This window comes from Narcine bancroftii, chromosome 10 (genome assembly GCF_036971445.1).
Source record: "Narcine bancroftii isolate sNarBan1 chromosome 10, sNarBan1.hap1, whole genome shotgun sequence".
NCBI lineage: Eukaryota > Metazoa > Chordata > Chondrichthyes > Torpediniformes > Narcinidae > Narcine > Narcine bancroftii.
This window is the reverse complement of record NC_091478.1, coordinates 62,082,278-62,102,959: the sequence shown is the minus strand read 5'-3', so window position 1 is coordinate 62,102,959 and position 20,682 is coordinate 62,082,278. Positions and strand designations below refer to the sequence as shown.

The 20,682-nt window shown below is 45.1% G+C and overlaps 1 protein-coding gene across 1 annotated transcript in view; it reads right to left on the bottom strand.

Annotated features, from left to right (window-relative positions):
- LOC138744611 (engulfment and cell motility protein 3-like) overlaps positions 1–20,682 on the bottom strand; it is a 219,177-nt gene that overhangs the window by 23,028 nt on the left and 175,467 nt on the right. The window contains 1 exon segment of the mRNA XM_069901012.1: positions 6,114–6,277. Coding sequence (XP_069757113.1) covers positions 6,114–6,277 — 164 coding nt within the window.

Below are 20,682 nucleotides of genomic sequence, written 5' to 3'. Positions count from 1 at the left end.
TTCTCTCTATTCCATTACCTTCCCTTATTAATTCTTGTCTATATTATCTATATTTTCCTCTAAGTACAGATACATTCATGTATGCTCATTGTCTCTATTCACTCTTATACCTCTTTACCCGCATACATATCAATCGAGATCATTTTTACTCTCATTACCCGTCTTCCTCCCTCAGTCTATTTTTGTAATTGTTCTGCAAATTTTCGTGCTTCTTCTGGATCTGAGAATAATCTGTTTTGTTGTCCTGGAATAAATATTTTCAATACCGCTGGATGCTTTAGTATAAATTTATACCCTTTCTTCCATAAAATCGCCTTTGCTGTATTGAACTCTTTTCTCTTCTTTAGGAGTTCAAAACTTATATCTGGATAAATGAAGATTTTTTGCCCTTTATACTCCAGTGGTTTGTTGCCCTCTCTTACTTTTTCCATTGTCTTCTCCAGTACCTTTTCTCTTGTAGTATATCTTAGGAATTTTACTACAATAGATCTTGGTTTTTGTTGTGGTTGTGGTTTAGAGGCCAATACTCTATGTGCCCTTTCTATTTCCATTTCTTGCTGTAGTTCTGGACATCCTAGGGTCTTAGGGATCCACTCTTTTATAAACTCCCTCATATTCTTGCCTTCTTCATCTTCCTTAAGGCCCACTATCTTTATGTTATTTCTTCTGTTATGGTTTTCCATTCTATCTATTTTTTGAGCTAGTAGTTCTTGTGTCTCTTTAGTTTTTTTATTAGATTTCTCCAATTTCTTTTTTAAGTCTTCTACCTCCATTTCTGCTGCTACTGCCCGCTCTTCCATCTTGTCCATTTTCTTTCCCATTTCTGTTAAGGTCATCTCCATTTTATTTATTTTCTCTTCTGTGTTGTTTATTCTTTTTCTTAAATCCTTAAATTCCTGTGTTTGCCATTCTTTAAATGACTCCATGTATCCTTTAATAAGAGCAAGTATATCCTTTATCTTGCCTTTCTTTTCTTCTTCTATTTCACTGTATTCTTCCTCTTCCTCTGCTTCTTCCTCTGGGTTGGCCATCTGTTGTTTCTTTGGTGCCCTTTTCTCCTCTTCTTTCTTGTTTCTATTGTCTTCTGTGGTCTCTTCTTGCTGCAGGTGTTCTGCAGCTGTCGTTGCCGGCTGTGGAGATCGACTCCCCAGCTGGTCCCCCCTCCCGTCGGTGTGTTTTTTTTCATTCGCATCGCGCATTTTTACTCGGCTCTGCGAGCCATTTTTGTAGTCCATTATTTACCGACCTGAGGGAGCGGGTTTCTCTCTCCGCAGCGGGCCTCTTCGGACAGGTAAGGCCTTCACCTTTTTCCTCCTTTGTCTTCTCTTCCTCTCTTCTTACCGTTGCTTTCGATTTTTCTTTTTTTGTCGCCATCTTCTTTCCACCTTTATACTCACTTTTCTGTAACTTTTATTTCTGTGCCTTTGTGTTTTCTTTTGTTTTTCCCGACTTTTCTGGAGAGGGCTGGAGTTCACCGTCCGGCCACTACTCCATCACGTGACTCCTCGCTCATATGTCCTTTTTCCTTGATGCCATACCGTTCTTTTAGTTTGTTCTGTTTTAAGTTCCCAGGCTAGTATTTTGTGCATTTTTTCTCCTAGCTCATCATACTTCTGCTTTATTTTCATTTTGTTCTTCTCCACCTTATATGTTTGTAATGTTTCGTATTTTATTTTTTGTCCACCAATTCTCTTCTTTTTGTTGTATCTTCCCTTGTTGCTAGTTCTTTTTCTGTACTTACAATTTCCCTTTCCAACTGTTCTATTTCCCGATTGTAGTCCTTTTTCATCTTAGTTACATAACTTATTATTTGCCCTCTAATGAAGGCCTCCAGTTCTATTGCTAATAACAGGGGTGAATGATCAGATAACAATCTAGCTTTATTTTTCGTTTTCCCTTGGATATGGGCTGACAAAAGGAACAGGTCAATCCTTGAGTATGTTTTATGTCTATTTGAATAATATGAGTATTCCTTCTCCTTTGGGTGTTGTCTCCTCCATACATCCAAAAGTTTGCATTTCCTGCATTGATTTAACCATAAATTTGGCTACTTTGTACTTTTTGCTAGTCTTTTGTCCAGTTTTATACACCTTTGGGTCCAAATTAAGGTTAAAATTCCCTCCTATCAATATATTCCCCTGCGTATCTACAATCTTCAAAAACAATCTTGCACAAACCTTTGATCCTCTTCATTAGGGGCATATATATTGACCAAATTCCAGAATTCTGAATATATCTGACACTTTATCATTACATATCTCCCTCCTGGATCTATTATTTCCTCCTCTATTTTGATTGGTACATTTTTATTGATTAATATAGTTACACCTCTGGCTTTTGAATTATATGATGCTGCCATTACGTGCCCTACCCAGTCTCTCCTCAATTTATTATGTTCCACTTCAGTTAGATGCGTTTCCTGCACGAATGCTATCTCTATTTTTTCTTTTTTCAGTAAATTTAATAGCCTCTTCTTTTTAATTTGGTTATATATTCCATTAATATTTATAGTCATATAGTTCAAGATGGCCATCTCATACTCTGTTTGCATCTCATTTCCGCTTCCTCACCACCACCTTTTCCCCATTTTAATCTCTCAGTTTTCCTTTTTTGAACTCAATGTATGACAACACTTCTAAAACATAAAATACTTCAACCATTCCCACATCTAAAATTCCCTTAACCCCAAGTGTCCTCCCCCCTCTTTGAGTCGCCCCTTGTCCCTTGCCGGGCAACCACAACTCCCCTCTCCATTTGGATTGCAAACCCGTTCGCAAGTATCAACTGATTTCGCAGTGATTGTTATTTTCTCCCACCCAACCCCCTCCAGAAAACTTTTATCTTCACATTAAAACAAAGCTCACCCTCTTTTCTTTTCTTTTTTCCCCCCTCCTTTTCCCTCCCCCCCGCTCCTTTACTTCCCTTTTCTTTCCCTTCTTTAGTTCTTACTTATACATCATTTTTACATCTTTATATGTAGTTTGTCATCATTCTTCATTCTTGTTACATCTCTTCATCTCTCCTTCTGTCCTGCAGGGGTTCTGCAAATTCTCGTGCTTTCTCCGGATCCGAGAACAGTCTGTTTTGCTCCCCTGGGATAACTATTTTAAGCACAGCTGGATATCTTAACATAAATTTATAGCCTTTTTTCCATTGGATCGATTTTGCTGTGTTAACTCCTTCCTCTTCTTTAGGAGTTCAAAACTTATGTCTGGGTAAAAAAAAATATTTTTTGACCCTTGTACTCCAATGGTTTTTTGTCTTCTTTAATTTTATTCCTTGCCCTCTCCAATATATTTTCTCTTGTCGTGTATCTCATAAATTCTACTAAAATGGATCTTGGATAATGTTGTGACTGTGGTTTTGGAGCTAGTGCCCTTTCTATTTCCATTCCTTCTTGCATTCCTGGCATTCCCAGGAGTTTTGGGATCCATTCTTTTATAAATTCTTTCATATTTTTGCCTTCTTCATCTTCCTTTATGCCCACTATCTTTATATTGTTTCGCCTACTATAGTTTTCCATTATATCCATCTTCTGAGCTAACAACTCTTGTGTTTCTTTAACTTTTTTGTCATTTTCTTCCAATTTTCTTCTTAAGTCATTCGCTTCCATTTCTACGGCCATTTCTCGTTCTTTCACATTTTCTAATCTTTTCCCTATTTTTGTCATGACCAGCTCTATTCTACTCACTTTTTCTTCTGTACTTTTCATTTCACTAAATTCTAATGTCAACCATTCTTTTAATGCTTTCATTTGTTCTTGAACATTTTTTAAATCTATGTACTGTCCATCTATTTTACCTTCTATTCCTCTGTGCAGAGCTTGGTATTCTTCTTCTGTGTCTGCTCTTGGGTTTGTGTCTTCTATTTCTCTTCCTTACATCTGTGTCTCTTCTGACTTTCTTGTTGAGCTGCTTGTCTCAATTTGTTGGGTTTTTTTTCATGGCTTCTTGTTGTTGGTCCTCTTCTTCTGGGCTAGTTTTATCTGTTGGGCTTCCTGTTGCTGTTTTTCTTTCTTATTACTCCCTTTCCCGTTGCTTTCCTCTTCTTCCAGCTGAGAGCCCTGCTGACGGGCATCTCTCAGCTGGTCGCGCTGTATAAGTTCACTGCACAGCTGGGTTCCCCCTCCTGTCTGTGTTTTCCTTTTCCTTGGTGTCCACATTGTGCACTTCTGTTTGGCTCAGAGAGCCATTTTTGCAGTCCCGCGATCGGGAGGTCGTGACCCTGTGGGGTCTCCACTAACCTCGGCGAGTGGGCTCCTCTGTCCACGACAGGTCCCTGCCTCTTCATGCAGGTAAGGCCTGCACCTTTCTCTTTTGGCGTCTTTCCTTCTTTTTTTTCCCGTTGTTTTTGGTTTTTCCTTCTTAGGTCCCATTTTCTTTCTTTTCTCCACACATTTATCTTTTATTTGTTGTGTTTTGTGTTTCTTGAGCTTTGCATTTTCTTCACTTTATTTGTTCCTTTCTGGAGAGGGCTGGTATTCTCCATCACGTGACTCCTCCATGCACACACATCTTGATACCACCAGAAATCATTTCCATAGCTGGGTTTTGAAAGTTGTTTCAATTATTTTGTTGTTGTGCAGGAGATTTGTGTGGGAAGTGGAGAGTGAGCAATGGGTGGGTCACAACCTGCACAGTGCACAGCCTGGGGACTCTAGCACCAACGTGTTTCCTCTCATTAATGAATGCGGGGGGAGGGGGGGGGGCACAGCATCTACCTGGACTGTTCACAGGCAGTGAAATAAACAACGGCATCACTTCCCCTTCAACATGCGTCCAGTCAGTGGCAACGCAAGATGAACCAGGTCCCTCCTTATACATTCCCAAGCAACCAAGTCCTTCCTTATTCACTCCCAATGAACCAGGTCCCTCCTTAATCACTCCCAATGAACCAAGTTCCTCCTTATTCATTCCAGATGGACCAGATCGCTCCTTACACATTCCCGATGGACCAGGTCCCTCCTTATCCACTCCCGATGAACCAGGTCCCTCCTTACACCCTCCCTAATAGCCAGAACTCTCCTATTTACTGCTATTATTTGAGAGGCTGATGAGCACTGGCTTGTACACAATTTGAATGCATTGAGAGCCAGCCTATTTCCTATTTCTATCCAACATATAGAACAACAGCTTCTCCCCACGGACAGTGAGGACACTGAACAGCCAAAGGAGCTGCTCACACTGACCCTCCGAGACCCTCACCCTCATGAAACTATACATTTATATAGGTGAAATACTTGTCCTGTATATGTATTGTTTGTCTGTAAGTGAGTTATGTCTGGTTGTACATTTTGCACTGAAGACTGGAGAACACTGTTTCGTTGGGTTGCGTTTGTATAATCAGAGGACAATAAATTTGCTGACTTAACAACTATTTGCAAAGTCTAGCACCATAAATCATGGAAGCATTAGGGTAGAACGATCACGCGCCAGGACATTGAAATAAGTACTAATATCTCTGAGGGGGATCCAGAGTTGAGAATTCTGGATCTCAGGATTTTTTTTTGACAATGGTGGAGCATTTAGGGATGAACTAATGGCCAGAACTGGAGAAGCACAGAGATCTCGACTGGTTGTAGGGCTGGAAAACATTAAGGAGATTGGAAAGTATGAGGAAGTGAACACATTGAAAGGGGAAGGTAAAAATGTTAAAATGTAGGCAGTATTGGGAACCATCAAAGGTCAAAAGAATTGGGCAATAGATTATATCTTGTGTCAAGTGAATGAAACCTGTGTGTACCATGTTTCATTATCTAGGTTTCATCAGATGGCAGCAAGAGTGAAGCTTCTCTTATGGATGGGAGAGCTATGGTCAGGTCAATGGGACGAGGCAGAATAATCATTCAGCTGGACTAGATGGGCTGAAGGGCCTGTTTCTGTGCTCTAGTGTTCTACGGTTCTCCTCGAGCAACATCATTAATTCAGCACCATGTTTAGGAAAAGTCAAATATTACTTGAGAGACCCAGGAAAATAGGAAAGAAGCAGGCCCACCTCAACATTAGCCAGCTGACGGGGTCCCCAGAATCTGGAGATTGAAAGGTTGGGCACATTCCTGAGGCCCTGCTCACCGCATCCAGGTCACATTCAACAAGACCTCATTCAACTCTTACAGGACTGGTGGCGCCAAGGTCTCCTCCTGGTGCATCCTCTCTGTCTGCCGCAGTTTGAGAATCTCACTGTAGTTGAGGGCGTTCACCTTGTTGCGAAACAGCTCGAGGGAAGTGGGCTTGGTGGCCAGTGTCCGTGTGATCTGCTCCCGTACCACCTGCATAACCTGGAACAGATCGATTGCATTACTCCATTACTTGAGCCCCCTGATCCACGAGGGTCCCCGCTCCACACAGTGGGTGGGTGGAATGGGGAACTGTGCTACAAGACAGCCATCTTTCAGATAGAACAAGTCCATCTATCCTCCAATCCAGTGACTTTAAAGCATGTTACTGGAGGAAGGTGTAACAGATTATGTTGTGTTTGTATTGTATATAGATATGTTTTTGGGAGATAAATTGGGGCAGGTTTTTAGTCTAGGTCACATACAAACAATTTAAAACAGATCTTATTTAAAATACTGAAGCTCTGCTCATGCTAGACATGTTGGCTCCAGAGCCTTTGAAAAAGCTTTGGAGAGTGCCCAAGAGACCTCACTAATGGATTGTTGTTTACAAAAGGCAACAGATGAAAGAACTTGTCAGAGCCGCAGATTGTCTGGAGTGGAACTTGCTGTTCTCAGAGGGTCACGTGGTTTTGCAAGCAGAGAGAGTAAAACAGGCTTTGTGTGTGTGTGTGTGTGTGTGTGTGAGTGAGAGAGAGAGATCAGATCTGCAGTTTTACAGTCAGCAGCAGCAGCAGGGACGGGAACAGGACAATCTGACAAGCTTGTGGTAAAACCCCATTTTGAAGACTGTGAGTGCTTAGTTCAGCCTGGTCAAGTCCTTGTGGTTCATGCAAGAGGAGAGGACTGGCTGCCTAATGCTTCACTTGAAATAAGAGAAACAAAAAGGAATTCTGTGGTGAGCAGTAACCATTTACCTTTTAAGCACCAAAGCCTGGTGAATTTTAAATTGCCTGCAACCAGTGAACTTGGAGGAATGAAAAGTGAGATTGGACTGTCAATCAAAAAACTTTTCTGAACTTGCACACACATTATACACACGAGTGCTTAGAATTAGAAGGGGGTTAAGTTAGGTTAGTGAAGTCAATAGTGATAAGTTAAAGTGTGATTCTATTTTCATGTTTAAAGATAATTAAAAGCAACTTTTGTTTAAGTAACCATTTGTCTTGGTGAATATCTATTGCTGTTGGGTTTTGGGGTCCTCTGGTCTTGTAACAAAGGGAGGATGTTATTGCTGCTTCTTCGAGTATCAGATAAACATTAAATCAAAATACAGATCAGGACACATCTGGCAAAGCTGGCATGTATAACCTTAATCATTTCCTCCCAAAATATACTTCATTCATTCAATTTACTATTAGCATTCACTCTGCTGAGCCAGTCCTTATGTTCACACACAATATTTACATTACGTCAACATAGGCATCATTTTTTCATTGTTGAGCAATGATCCAATTAGAGGAAAAATACATCAGGCATGATTTCCCCAGAGTAGGGGAACCGGTAACCAGTGGACACAAGTTTAAGGTGAAGAGTTGAGAGGTTTAACAGGAACATGAAGGGTAAACTTTTTCTCCCCCCCTGCCCCCCCCAGTGGGTTTATGGAACAGCCTTCTGGAGGAGGTGGTTGAAGCAACATTTATGAAACATTTTGATAGATATTTGGGTTTAGAGTGAAATGGGCCAAATGTAAGCAGGTGGGACTAGTGGGGGGGGGGGGGGGAAGGGTGGGGGAGGGAAGAGACATTTTTGGTTGGCACTGCATGATACGACGACTGTAATAGTGGAGCAGACTCGATGGGCCAAGCAGCCCTGCTCTGCTCCTTGTGCTCCTACCAGTGTTCAGTTTGTGGGGTTATTATAGAGGGTACAGGCCCTCAGGTGTCCAGAGGCGGCAGGCACAGACGCAAGTGGCTGCACATTGTGCAGCCAGTACGGCTGCAGCCTGACAGCTCCAGTGACCTGGACTCAATCCCGACCCTCATGCTGTCTCCGTGGAGTTGGCATGATGTTTTTGTCAGGGTACTCCGGTTTCCTCCTTCCATCCCAAAGATGAGTGGATTGGGCGTGGTTGGCTCACCAACAGCCTGAAATGCTGGCCCTCGACAGTACAGCTGAGTGATGCATTCAACAGCTAATCACACTGATGTGTCCTGGAGACACTTCTAGGCCAGGACAGTAAAGGGCAGCAGTATTCATTCGCACTGGATAATCCAACAGCTTCAAGACAGCCATCCAAACATTTCAAACCCAAATTCAGATTGTGAGCTCGACCCTTTTGATGTTGCTTTCAGGAACCCTTTGTGTTTTTCACAGCCTCCTGATTTGCATGGAATTCTGACCAACATTTTCCATGAGGAAAAGCAGGCCGGAATCACAAATACACCCAATTTCTATCAATGGGATCCAACAGCAAAGAAAGTACCATAGATAAGTATTTTCTTAAACCTGTATCACTCACTAATTCTCTCCTCCATCATTTTAAACTGATGCTCTCTGCCGTTGGAAGAATACCCTCACCCATCCATGTCAACAAACTGCTTCATAATTCACTCCTCCATGAGACAACCACTCACTTCTCTAAAAATAAACCGAACCAGCCTTTCATTAGGGGGGGGTGCACTGATGTTTTCAAAAATGTAAGAGTTATTGCCCATCATTCTTCTTGAAGGAAATGACCTCACGGTTGGGATGGCAACTGGCACTGGTGGTGTTGTCTGAGTTCAGAGTAGATTGCTTCCCAATAAATCACCCCTTGCTTTCTCTAGCTTCTTATTTATTGCAGGCTGCTCGAGCCAGCTGCTAATGTTTCTCCCTTTCATCTGCAGTTGCTGGCAAAGTGAGCCAAACATTCAATTGACATCAGTGGCCTGGGCTGGCTGCTTTCCAATATTAGCAGTATTAATATTCTGTTAAAGCGATTGTTACCTCCCTTGCAGCCAAATCTCAGTGATCGTCCCCTCCATGTTTACTAGCATCTCGGCTATTTATTTGATTGTGGTCTTTACCTTCCTCCACAACCTCCGGCCAGGACAGAAAAGACTCACTGAAACAAGACACCCAGTGGGTGTTTCAGAATTTTGCAAATGCTGGTAATTAGAGCTGTGGTGCGCTTTCTGGCATCAACTGGAACGGCACAAGGGCACTGAACCAATTTTGCTGCAGAAAGTGCATCGGAAGAAAATGCCTCACAAACGTTTCTTTCCTCTGCCATCACCGATGAGAGAAGAAAGCTAGGAGGCTTCTCCTGGCCACATCAGAGGTGCGGGCAGATGCTGAGAAACCTGGATCTTCGCAGATCAAGGCTGAGAGGATTTTATTGGGGAGGGGGAGAGGGGAGGGGGCAGTGACAGAGATCTTTACAAACTTCATCCATGGCAATTTCTTGCATAATGTGCGTGTGTGCACACATATACTCACATACATAGGATGGGCAACTTGGCTCTCATACTTGCTCTCCTGTTCAGTGATTGCCTCAGTGCCACTTTTCTGCACTGACTTTGCCTCCCCGATTCTCTCAATGTCTATCAATCTGCCTTGAAGATGGAGGGTGGGTCTCCACAGCACTCCTGAGATTTTCAACCACTCAACATTCCCTGAGGGAATAAATTCTTCCCATCTCCGTCCTGAATGGCACCCATCCACATTATGACTGTGATCCCGGTTTGACACGCTCCAGTGGAGACATCATCTCTGCTTTCAGACATCGACAGAGCTGCAATCGAGTAATCTTTCATGCCTGCACTACCTTGCCAGTCTACGATTATGGTGATTAGCAGGCCAGGCACACGGAGCTGAGTCGCCTTCTTCTTACGCCTTTGTAAAATCTTATGTTCTCAGCTTTTACCCATATTAGGCTTCCATCTGCCCCTCCATCCTTTGATTCCTTTCCCTAATAATAACCGACCAGCCTTCGACTGGAAACATCCAAGTTTCTACCTATTTACGTCCAGGTTTTGTCCTTACCCTGATGTCACAGAAGCCTCTTTGATGTTTTCGTCACATTGGTGATGACACCTGATAGGCATTTTTTGCTGATGCACTTTCTGTTTGGCTTTAGTCAAGTGGACTCATAGTTCTAGTCGAAGCCCTCAGATCTCTACAGCTGTAATCACCAATGTATTGGGTGTGATGGAGAAGTGGTGGAGAAGCTTGTGTTGTCCTGAGATCAATGCTCCTGGTAGGGCCACTCATGGCCGTAAGGTCAAGGGTGAGGTCCCTGAAAAAGAACAATCCAACCAAGGCCTTATTGGTGGAACAGGCAGACGAAGTTACTTTGAATTCAATGGCTGTGAAGACGGACGAAGGCTGCAGCAATCCATCAGCTCCAATCATCGTGGTTTCCTTGCCATTGGAAATAATTGGTTGATTGGTGAAGTATCATGTTCTTCTTGGAGTGCCACGTCAATTACATGCACAGGCATCTTCACTCAGTGGGCCAATTTCCAAGATTGGTCTCATTTGAGAGCCCATAGGAATAAGGACCATAATCCTCAACCTCGAGGGATAGCCACGAAAAGGTGTGAAGTAACAGGAGAGAGGCCAGGCCTGCAACAATGTTCCATATTGGGTTTGAGGCAGGGGTTGAAGGAGCAGGATCTCATCCTGAATCAGAAGTCCCATTCACGTTGGCACGTTAACCCAGTAATTAACTGCCAATATACCAGTTAACGTGCCAGTGTGCATGCTCGTGAATCAGCGAACCATCTGGGTAGGATGTATCATCCTTGAGGCGATCTGACTCTTGCATGACAGGGGGTATCCTGGATTATTATATCCAATTAATGAGGATAGGCGCCCTTCTCCTCTGGGATGCCTAGTGGGGAGTATGACAGGATGCAGAAAACCGGTTAACAATGGTCTAGTGTGGATGGCAAAAGCCAATTAGTTGAACAGCCAATTTACTGGTTGGTCGGTGCGAAACACCGGGCTGGTCAATGCAGTTCACAGCCATCCTGTGTCATCCTTGGGTGCAATAAAAACGTGCAATGAGGCCGTTGTACTTTGTAAGCAGAGACTAACTGATATTTATCAGAAATAATCTTGCCAAAACACCAAGGTAGCAGCCAATGAATCGCACGTTGTCTATTTCCCAAGTGGTTGTTCGAGAAAGGAAATCAGACAAGGAAGGTTACTTGGGCTCCCAAATCTCTGCTACCACACACGATCACAGCACATTCCTTCTACTTTTGGAAAATGCTCCACCCTTGCTTATCAAGAATCCATCTATTTCTTCCTTGAAACAATGATAAGATAAAAAGTGGGGAGAGGTTTTAAGATCAGATGCAGAAAATCGGAGGGTAGTTTTTCTTGACAGAGTGGCTGGTAACTTGAATACACTGCGTGAGGAATATTTAGGAGGTGTTTAGACAGATGCTGAAATAGGCAAGGTGAGCAGATTGACCCTGAAGCACCCAAAGAAGATTAGTGTAAATGGGCGTGGACACGGTGAGCTGGATGGCCCATTTCTGTGCTATATGCTTCTACAAATCTATCAGTTTTAGACTCGATGCAGGACAGATGGAGGCCATACTCCTGCTCGAAGAGTTGCCACCCGAGTTACAGTGGAAGCCATTCAGTCCCTTGTACATGCCATCCAATTTAATGAGATTCTGGCTGATCACACGTTAGTGTGTTCACTCCTCTGTGTTCTGGTCTGAAAACTTCGGGTGGTCAGAGAAGGAGGGCCATTCAGCCGCAGGAGAATAACATCATCCACAACTCCATGCACAGGGATTAGGCAATGGCTGAGCACCAAGACATTCCTGAAAGAAGAATTGGTTCTTACTTTGGAGAAAATATACCAAGGGTTGTAGGTCAATTGGGTGTAATTGGGCGGCATTGGCTCGTGGGCCGAAATGGCCTGTTAGCCTGCTGTATGTCTAAATTGAAACATTTTTAATTATTAAAAAAAACCAATGAAAGCAAATCTTTAAAAATATGATAGAAACCATGCTTTCTGGATGCATCATAATTGGGACAGGAGCGGCTCTGCCCAAGACCGCAAGAGATGGTAGAGACTTGTGAACACAGCTCAGGCCATCTCACAAACCAACCTCCCCGTCATCCACTCTGTCTACAATGCCCACTGCCTCGGGAAAGCTGCAAACATATTAAAGGAACCGTTCCACCCCGAACACAGTCTCTTCTCTTCCCACACCTCGAACAGAAGATACATGAACTTAAAAACACAAACGAGATTCAAGATGAGTTTCTTTCCTGCTGTAGTCAGACTATTGAATGGACCTCTCATCAGTAAAAGTTGCTCCTGGTGTATTTAAGTGTATTATCTCTGCACCTTGCAAATTATCGGTGTGACAATGTAACATGAACTCATCGACTTTCCGTGATTACTCCCCACACTCCTGACTCACTGGAACACTACACCCTGCACTGACTTACTGTAACTACACCCCACATTCCTGACTCACTGGAACACTACACCCTGCACTGACTTACTGTAACTATTCCCCACACTCCCGACTCACTGAAACACTACACCCTGCACTGACTTACTGTAACTACACCCCACACTCCTGACTCACTGGAACACTACACCCTGCACTGACTTACTGTAACTACACCCCACATTCCTGACTCACTGGAACACTACACCCTGCACTGACTTACTGTAACTATTCCCCACACTCCCGACTCACTGAAACACTACACCCTGCACTGACTTACTGTAACTTCTCCCCACACTCCTGACTCACTGGAACACTACACCCTGCACTGACTTACTGTAACTACTCCCCACATTCCTGACTCACTGGAACACTACACCCTGCACTGACTTACTGTAACTACACCCCACATTGCTGACTCACTGGAACACTACACCCTGCACTGACTTACTGTAACTACACCCCACATTCCTGACTCACTGGAACACTACACCCTGCACTGAATTACTGTAACTACACCCCACATTCCTGACTCACTGGAACACTACACCCTGCACTGACTTACTGTAACTACACCCCACATTGCTGACTCACTGGAACACTACACCCTGCACTGACTTACTGTAACTACACCCCACATTCCTGACTCACTGGAACACTACACCCTGCACTGAATTACTGTAACTACACCCCACATTCCTGACTCACTGGAACACTACACCCTGCACTGACTTACTGTAACTACACCCCACATTGCTGACTCACTGGAACACTACACCCTGCACTGACTTACTGTAACTACACCCCACATTCCTGACTCACTGGAACACTACACCCTGCACTGAATTACTGTAACTACTCACCACATTCGTGACTCACTGGAACACTACACCCTGCACTGACTTACTGTAACTACACCCCACATTCCTGACTCACTGGAACACTACACCCTGCACTGACTTACTGTAACTACACCCCACATTGCTGACTCACTGGAACACTACACCCTGCACTGACTTACTGTAACTACACCCCACATTCCTGACTCACTGGAACACTACACCCTGCACTGAATTACTGTAACTACTCACCACATTCGTGACTCACTGGAACACTACACCCTGCACTGACTTACTGTAACTACACCCCACATTCCTGACTCACTGGAACACTACACCCTGCACTGACTTACTGTAACTACTCACCACATTCGTGACTCACTGGAACACTACACCCTGCACTGACTTACTGTAACTACACCCCACATTCCTGACTCACTGGAACACTACACCCTGCACTGACTTACTGTAACTACTCCCCACATTCCTGACTCACTGGAACACTACAACCTGCACTGACTTACTGTAACTACACCCCACATTCCTGACTCACTGGAACACTACACCCTGCACTGACTTACTGTAACTACACCCCACATTCCTGACTCAATGGAACACTACACCCTGCACTGACTTACTGTAACTACTCCCCACACTCCTGACTCACATGAACACTACAACCTGCACTGACTTACTGTAACTACACCCCACATTCCTGACTCACTGGAACACTACACCCAGCACTGACTTACTGTAACTACACCCCACATTCCTGACTCACTGGAACACTACACCCTGCACTGACTTACTGTAACTACACCCCACATTGCTGACTCACTAGAACACTACACCCTGCACTAACTTACTGTAACTACACCCCACACTCCTGACTCACTGGAACACTACACCCTGCACTGACTTACTGTAACTACACCCCACATTGCTGACTCACTGGAACACTACACCCTGCACTGACTTACTGTAACTACACCCCACATTCCTGACTCACTGGAACACTAGACCCTGCAATGACTTACTGTAACTACACCCCACATTCCTGACTCACTGGAACACTACACCCTGCACTGACTTACTGTAACTACTCCCAACATTCCTGACTCACTGGAACACTACACCCTGCACTGACTTACTGTAACTACACCCCACACTCCTGACTCACTGGAACACTACACCCTGCACTGACTTACTGTAACTACTCCAAACATTCCTGACTCACTGGAACACTACACCCTGCACTGACTTACTGTAACTACACCCCACATTCCTGACTCACTGGAACACTACACCCTGCACTGACTTACTGTAACTACTCCCAACATTCCTGAATCACTGGAACACTACACCCTGCACTGACTTACTGTAACTACACCCCACATTCCTGACTCACTGGAACACTACACCCTGAACTGACTTACCGTAACTACACCCCACATTCCTGACTCACTGGAACACTACACCCTGCACTGATTTACTGTAACTACTCCCAACATTCCTGACTCACTGGAACACTACACCCTGCACTAACTTACCGTAACTACACCCCACATTCCTGACTCACTGGAACACTACACCCTGCACTGACTTACTGTAACTACTCCCAACATTCCTGACTCACTGGAACACTACACCCTGCACTGACTTACTGTAACTACACCCCACATTCCTGACTCACTGGAACACTACACCCTGCACTGACTTACAGTAACTACTCCCAACATTCCTGACTCACTGGAACACTACACCCTGCACTGACTTACTGTAACTACTCCCCACATTCCTGACTCACTGGAAAACTACACCCTGCACTGACTTACTGTAACTACACCCCACATTCCTGACTCACTGGAACACTACACCCTGCACTGACTTACTGTAACTACACCCCACATTCCTGACTCACTGGAACACTACACCCTGCACTGACTTACTGTAACTACTCCCCACATTCCTGACTCACTGGAAAACTACACCCTGCACTGACTTACTGTAACTACACCCCACATTCCTGACTCACTGGAACACTACACCCTGCACTGACTTACTGTAACTACTCCCCACATTCCTGACTCACTGGAAAACTACACCCTGCACTGACTTACTGTAACTACTCCCCACATTCCTGACTCACAGGAACACTACACCCTGCACTGACTTACTGTAACTACTCCCAACATTCCTGACTCACAGGAACACTACACCCTGCACTGACTTACTGTAACTACTCCCAACATTCCTGACTCACAGGAACACTACACCCTGCACTGACTTACTGTAACTACTCCCCACATTCCTGACTCACTGGAACACTACACCCTGCACTGACTTACTGTAACTACACCCCACACTCCTGACTCAATGGAACACTACACCCTGCACTGACTTACTGTAACTACTCCCCACACTCCTGACTCACATGAACACTACAACCTGCACTGACTTACTGTAACTACACCCCACATTCCTGACTCACTGGAACACTACACCCAGCACTGACTTACTGTAACTACACCCCACATTCCTGACTCACTGGAACACTACACCCTGCACTGACTTACTGTAACTACACCCCACATTGCTGACTCACTAGAACACTACACCCTGCACTAACTTACTGTAACTACACCCCACACTCCTGACTCACTGGAACACTACACCCTGAACTGACTTACTGTAACTACACCCCACATTGCTGACTCACTGGAACACTACACCCTGCACTGACTTACTGTAACTACACCCCACATTCCTGACTCACTGGAACACTAGACCCTGCACTGACTTACTGTAACTACACCCCACATTCCTGACTCACTGGAACACTGTACACTGCAATGACTTACTGTAACTACACCCCACATTCCTGACTCACTGGAACACTACACCCTGCACTGACTTACTGTAACTACTCCCAACATTCCTGACTCACTGGAACACTACACCCTGCACTGACTTACTGTAACTACACCCCACACTCCTGACTCACTGGAACACTACACCCTGCACTGACTTACTGTAACTACTCCCAACATTCCTGACTCACTGGAACACTACACCCTGCACCGACTTACCGTAACTACACCCCACATTCCTGAATCACTGGAACACTACACCCTGCACTGACTTACTGTAACTACACCCCACATTCCTGACTCACTGGAACACTACACCCTGAACTGACTTACCGTAACTACACCCCACATTCCTGACTCACTGGAACACTACACCCTGCACTGACTTACAGTAACTACTCCCAACATTCCTGACTCACTGGAACACTACACCCTGCACTGACTTACTGTAACTACACCCCACATTCCTGACTCACTGGAACACTGCACCCTGCACTGACTTACAGTAACTACTCCCAACATTCCTGACTCACTGGAACACTACACCCTGCACTGACTTACTGTAACTACTCCCCACATTCCTGACTCACTGGAACACTACACCCTGCACTGACTTACTGTAACTACTCCCCACATTCCTGACTCACTGGAACACTACACCCTGCACTGACTTACTGTAACTACACCCCACATTCCTGACTCACTGGAACACTACACCCTGCACTGACTTACTGTAACTACACCCCACATTCCTGACTCACTGGAACACTACACCCTGCACTGACTTACTGTAACTACTCCCCACATTCCTGACTCACTGGAACACTACACCCTGCACTGACTTACTGTAACTACACCCCACATTCCTGACTCACTGGAACACTACACCCTGCACTGACTTACTGTAACTACTCCCCACATTCCTGACTCACTGGAACACTACACCCTGCACTGACTTACTGTAACTACACCCCACATTCCTGACTCACTGGAACACTACACCCTGCACTGACTTACTGTAACTACTCCCCACATTCCTGACTCACTGGAACACTACACCCTGCACTGACTTACTGTAACTACACCCCACATTCCTGACTCACTGGAACACTACACCCTGCACTGACTTACTGTAACTACACCCCACATTCCTGACTCACTGGAACACTACACCCTGCACTGACTTACTGTAACTACTCCCCACATTCCTGACTCACTGGAACACTACACCCTGCACTGACTTACTGTAACTACACCCCACATTCCTGACTCACTGGAACACTACACCCTGCACTGACTTACTGTAACTACACCCCACATTCCTGACTCACTGGAACACTACACCCTGCACTGACTTACTGTAACTACACCCCACATTCCTGACTCACTGGAACACTACACCCTGCACTGACTTACTGTAACTACTCCCCACATTCCTGACTCACTGGAACACTACACCCTGCACTGACTTACTGTAACTACACCCCACATTCCTGACTCACTGGAACACTACACCCTGCACTGACTTACTGTAACTACTCCCCACATTCCTGACTCACTGGAACACTACACCTTGCACTGACTTACTGTAACTACACCCCACATTCCTGACTCACTGGAACACTACACCCTGCACTGACTTACTGTAACTACTCCCAAAATTCCTGACTCACTGGAAAACTACACCCTGCACTGACTTACTGTAACTACTCCCCACATTCCTGACTCACTGGAAAACTACACCCTGCACTGACTTACTGTAACTACTCCCCACATTCCTGACTCACTGGAAAACTACACCCTGCACTGACTTACTGTAACTACACCCCACATTCCTGACTCACTGGAACACTACACCCTGCACTGACTTACTGTAACTACTCCCCACATTCCTGACTCACTGGAACACTACACCCTGCACTGACTTACTGTAACTACTCCCCACATTCCTGACTCACTGGAACACTACACCCTGCACTGACTTACTGTAACTACACCCCACACTCCTGACTCAATGGAACACTACACCCTGCACTGACTTACTGTAACTACTCCCCACATTCCTGACTCACTGGAACACTACACCCTGCACTGACTTACTGTAACTACTCCCCACATTCCTGACTCACTGGAACACTACACCCTGCACTGACTTACTGTAACTACACCCCACACTCCTGACTCACTGGAACACTACACCCTGCACTGACTTACTGTAACTACTCCCAACATTCCTGACTCACTGGAACACTACACCCTGCACTGACTTACTGTAACTACTCCCCACATTCCTGACTCACTGGAACACTACACCCTGCACTGACTTACTGTAACTACACCCCACACTCCTGACTCAATGGAACACTACACCCTGCACTGACTTACTGTAACTACTCCCCACACTCCTGACTCACATGAACACTACAACCTGCACTGACTTACTGTAACTACACCCCACATTCCTGACTCACTGGAACACTACACCCAGCACTGACTTACTGTAACTACACCCCACATTCCTGACTCACTGGAACACTACACCCTGCACTGACTTACTGTAACTACACCCCACATTGCTGACTCACTAGAACACTACACCCTGCACTAACTTACTGTAACTACACCCCACACTCCTGACTCACTGGAACACTACACCCTGCACTGACTTACTGTAACTACACCCCACATTGCTGACTCACTGGAACACTACACCCTGCACTGACTTACTGTAACTACACCCCACATTCCTGACTCACTGGAACACTAGACCCTGCACTGACTTACTGTAACTACACCCCACATTCCTGACTCACTGGAACACTGTACACTGCAATGACTTACTGTAACTACACCCCACATTCCTGACTCACTGGAACACTACACCCTGCACTGACTTACTGTAACTACTCCCAACATTCCTGACTCACTGGAACACTACACCCTGCACTGACTTACTGTAACTACACCCCACATTCCTGACTCACTGGAACACTACACCCTGCACTGACTTACTGTAACTACTCCCAACATTCCTGAATCACTGGAACACTACACCCTGCACTGACTTACTGTAACTACACCCCACATTCCTGACTCACTGGAACACTACACCCTGAACTGACTTACCGTAACTACACCCCACATTCCTGACTCACTGGAACACTACACCCTGCACTGATTTACTGTAACTACTCCCAACATTCCTGACTCACTGGAACACTACACCCTGCACTGACTTACCGTAACTACACCCCACATTCCTGACTCACTGGAACACTACACCCTGCACTGACTTACTGTAACTACACCCCACATTCCTGACTCACTGGAACACTACACCCTGCACTGACTTACAGTAACTACTCCCAACATTCCTGACTCACTGGAACACTACACCCTGCACTGACTTACTGTAACTACACCCCACATTCCTAACTCACTGGAACACTACACCCTGCACTGACTTACTGTAACTACACCCCACATTCCTGACTCACTGGAACACTACACCCTGCACTGACTTACTGTAACTACTCCCCACATTCCTGACTCACAGGAACACTACACCCTGCACTGACTTACTGTAACTACTCCCAACATTCCTGACTCACAGGAACACTACACCCTGCACTGACTTACTGTAACTACTCCCAACATTCCTGACTCACAGGAACACTACACCCTGCACTGACTTACTGTAACTACACCCCACATTCCTGACTCACTGGAACACTACACCCTGCACTGACTTACTGTAACTACTCCCAACATTCCTGAATCACTGGAACACTACACCCTGCACTGACTTACTGTAACTACACCCCACATTCCTGACTCACTGGAACACTACACCCTGAACTGACTTACCGTAACTACACCCCACATTCCTGACTCACTGGAACACTACACCCTGCACTGATTTACTGTAACTACACCCCACATTCCTGACTCACTGGAACACTACACCCTGTACTGACTTACTGTAACTACTCCCCACATTCCTGACTCACTGGAAAACTACACCCTGCACTGACTTACTGTAACTACACCCCACATTGCTGACTCACTGGAACACTACACCCTGCACTGACTTACTGTAACTACACCCCACATTCCTGACTCACTGGAACACTACACCCTGCACTGACTTACTGTAACTACACCCCACATTCCTGACTCACTGGAACACTACACCCTGCACTGACTTACTGTAACTACTCCCCACATTCCTGACTCACTGGAACACTACACCCTGCACTGACTTACTGTAACTACACCCCACATTCCTGACTCACTGGAACACTACACCCTGCACTGACTTACTGTAACTACACCCCACATTCCTGACTCACTGGAACACTACACCCTGCACTGACTTACTGTAACTACACCCCACATTCCTGACTCAGTGGAACACTACACCCTGCACTGACTTACTGTAACTACACTCC